The sequence below is a fragment of the Babylonia areolata genome, chromosome 23 (assembly GCF_041734735.1).
Source record: "Babylonia areolata isolate BAREFJ2019XMU chromosome 23, ASM4173473v1, whole genome shotgun sequence".
NCBI classification, from domain to species: Eukaryota; Metazoa; Mollusca; class Gastropoda; order Neogastropoda; family Buccinidae; genus Babylonia; species Babylonia areolata.
In genome coordinates this window covers 38014613-38017112 of record NC_134898.1, presented here as the reverse complement: position 1 = coordinate 38017112, position 2500 = coordinate 38014613, and the positions used below count along the sequence as shown (strand labels likewise).

General features: G+C 47.4%; 1 protein-coding gene across 1 annotated transcript in view; it reads left to right on the top strand.

The window, feature by feature from the left end:
* Positions 1 to 2500, top strand: part of LOC143298231 (uncharacterized) — a 32524-nt gene that overhangs the window by 21163 nt on the left and 8861 nt on the right. Inside the window, exons 7-8 of the mRNA XM_076611034.1 lie at positions 170 to 747; positions 2498 to 2500. The exon at positions 2498 to 2500 is cut by the window's right edge and continues 60 nt beyond it. Coding sequence (XP_076467149.1) covers positions 170 to 747; positions 2498 to 2500 — 581 coding nt within the window. The remainder of the gene's footprint in view (positions 1 to 169; positions 748 to 2497) is intronic.

The following is a 2500-nucleotide window of genomic DNA, read 5'->3' as shown; positions in this document are numbered from 1 at the left end:
ACTGCTTTGACTTTGGCTCTTCAGCACATTTGGTTCTGCTACTCCTTTGACTTTGCCAATACTTTGGCGTTGACTTGATTATTGCTCGTTTGTCTTTTTTTTTTTTTTTTGGTCAACATTTTGGCTTCACTACTGCTCTGACGTGAACCCTGCTGTTCTCTGCACGCAGTGGACAAGGTCGGGGAGTGCCCAGCCCTGGACCAACAGGTGGCGTGCACTGACCAGTGCCAGGTGGACAGCCACTGCCTGGGCGACAAAAAATGCTGCAGCGCCGGGGGTTGCAACGTCTGCGTCTCCCCAGGGTTCACCCCCATCTCCTCCTCTTCCACCTCCTCTTCGGCTACCCCTACACCGAACTTCAGCGATTTCGGGGGTCTGGATGGTTCAGGAGGATCGGGTTCTTCTTCTGGTACTGGTTTCGGGGAATTTGGGGGGTCGGCTTCGTCTTCTTCTTCTTCTTCTTCTTCTTCGTCTTTTCAGTTGCCCACGACCACCCCATCCTCTGGGTTTCCTGACATGAGCGGGTTTCTCAGCGGTGGCGGCGGGAGCTCTTCCTCTGGTAGTGGCAGCACGGGCAGCATGACTGCTTCTGGCGACAGCGGCGGCACGATGCAGGGAGGTTTCGGCGACTTTACGGGTCTGTCTTCATCGTCGTCTTCTTCTTCTTCTTCGTCTCCGTCAATTTCTTTGTCGGGAAGTGGTAGCGGTAGTACCTCTACTGGCACCACCAACCCTTTCAGCAGCATGGTACGTTTTGTGTGGGGGCTTGGTGGGAAGGAAGGATGGAAGGGAGGAAGGGTGGAAGGGAGGAAGGGTGGAAGGGAGGGAGGAAGGGAGGAAGAGAATAAGGAAGGAAGGAAGGATGGATGGATGGATGGATGGATGGATGGAAGAAAGGGAAGGAAGGATGGATGGAAGGAAGGAAGGAAGGGAGGAAGGAAGAATGGAAGGTAGGAAGGAAGCAAGGGAGGGAAGGAAGGATGGATGGATGGAAGCAAGGAAGGGAGGAAGGAAGGAAGAAGAAGTTAAAGAAAGAATAAAGGAAGGGATGAAAGAAGTAGGAAGGCAGGGAGGAAGGAAGGAAGGAAAGAAAAGAAAGAAGGAAGGAATGAATAAATACGTAAGCAAAGAAGGAAGCGAGGAATGGAGGAATAAAGGGAGGGAGGTGGGAAGGAAAGGAGAGCGGGAGAAGGAACTGGGGCAATGGGATGGGAGGAGGACTGCTTCAATGGCGGATTTCTGGCGGGAGGGATGGGGGTGGTGGGGGGGCGGGGTAGATGATGATGATATGGATACATTTGTAGCGCCTAGCCTCGGTCAGAGACCAAGATGCAAGCGCTATATAGACACGTAGTCTTTTGCGCAACAGGCTGCCTATCTGGATATATTCGACTGACAGCTCCCATTGGGCACTCATCATTCGGTTTGTTTTTTGTTTTTTGGTCATTCAATCATGTTTCAGTCACACGCACGCCAGCCCCCCCCCCCCCCCCCCCCCACCACCCTCCCACCCCCCTACCTCCCCATCACACATTCTCACACACAAACATGTAACATTTTAATGTGTATGACTTATTTTATTTGCCCCGCCATATAAGCATCCATACACTGTTTTCGGGGGGTGTACATGCTGGGTATGGGGTTGGATGTTGGGGAGAGATAGTTGGGGGAGTGTGGTGGGAGCGGCTGAGAGAGGGTGAAAGAGAGAGAGAGAGAGAGAGAGAGAGAGAGAGAGAGAGAGAGAACAAGAACAAAACTTTAATCTCCAGGCCTCCGGCCCCTAGAAAGAGGTCAAAAGTACACAATATGGTGATCACTCAACCACAACAAAATGTAAAATACGTACTAACTTAACCTGTAGAACAAAAGTGCTTCTCGTGCATTGTAAATTAATTCTAACTTTCATCATTGTTGTCACAGAATTCCTGTCGTATCTTCAGGGCATTAAATATATAAACGCATAGTTTACGAATACTGTAAACAGAACCATTCTTCATCAAGTGAACATACGATTGACCTTCAGAGTTCAGATGTTTTTGCCGCAGGTCATTGTAAAGGACGCAATTGTTTATAAAATGGTTTTCATCTTCGATTACATTACAACGTTTACATGCGTAATTTGAATTACATTTGAATGTTCTTCTAAAAAATGATCCATTTATTGGGAGCAAACCAAGCCGTAATTTTACTAAACAGTCCCTAAAACACTTTTTATCCACATATTCAAAATATTGCTCACACTGAAAACCAGTTTTAAACTGAGAGAGAGAGAGAGAGAGAGAGAGAGAGAGAGGAGACGAAACGGAACGTAATTTATTCAGTTTAGGCCAAGACCCCTCCTGAAGGGAGATGCAAAGATATGATACTAATAATGACCCCGTGCACACATTACAACAACATCAACAAGAAGTTGAAGATGATGATGATGGTTTCAATGACGTTGTTTTTTTTTGTTTTTTATTTTTTTATTTTTTGTTGTTGTTGCCATTTTCATCAGCTG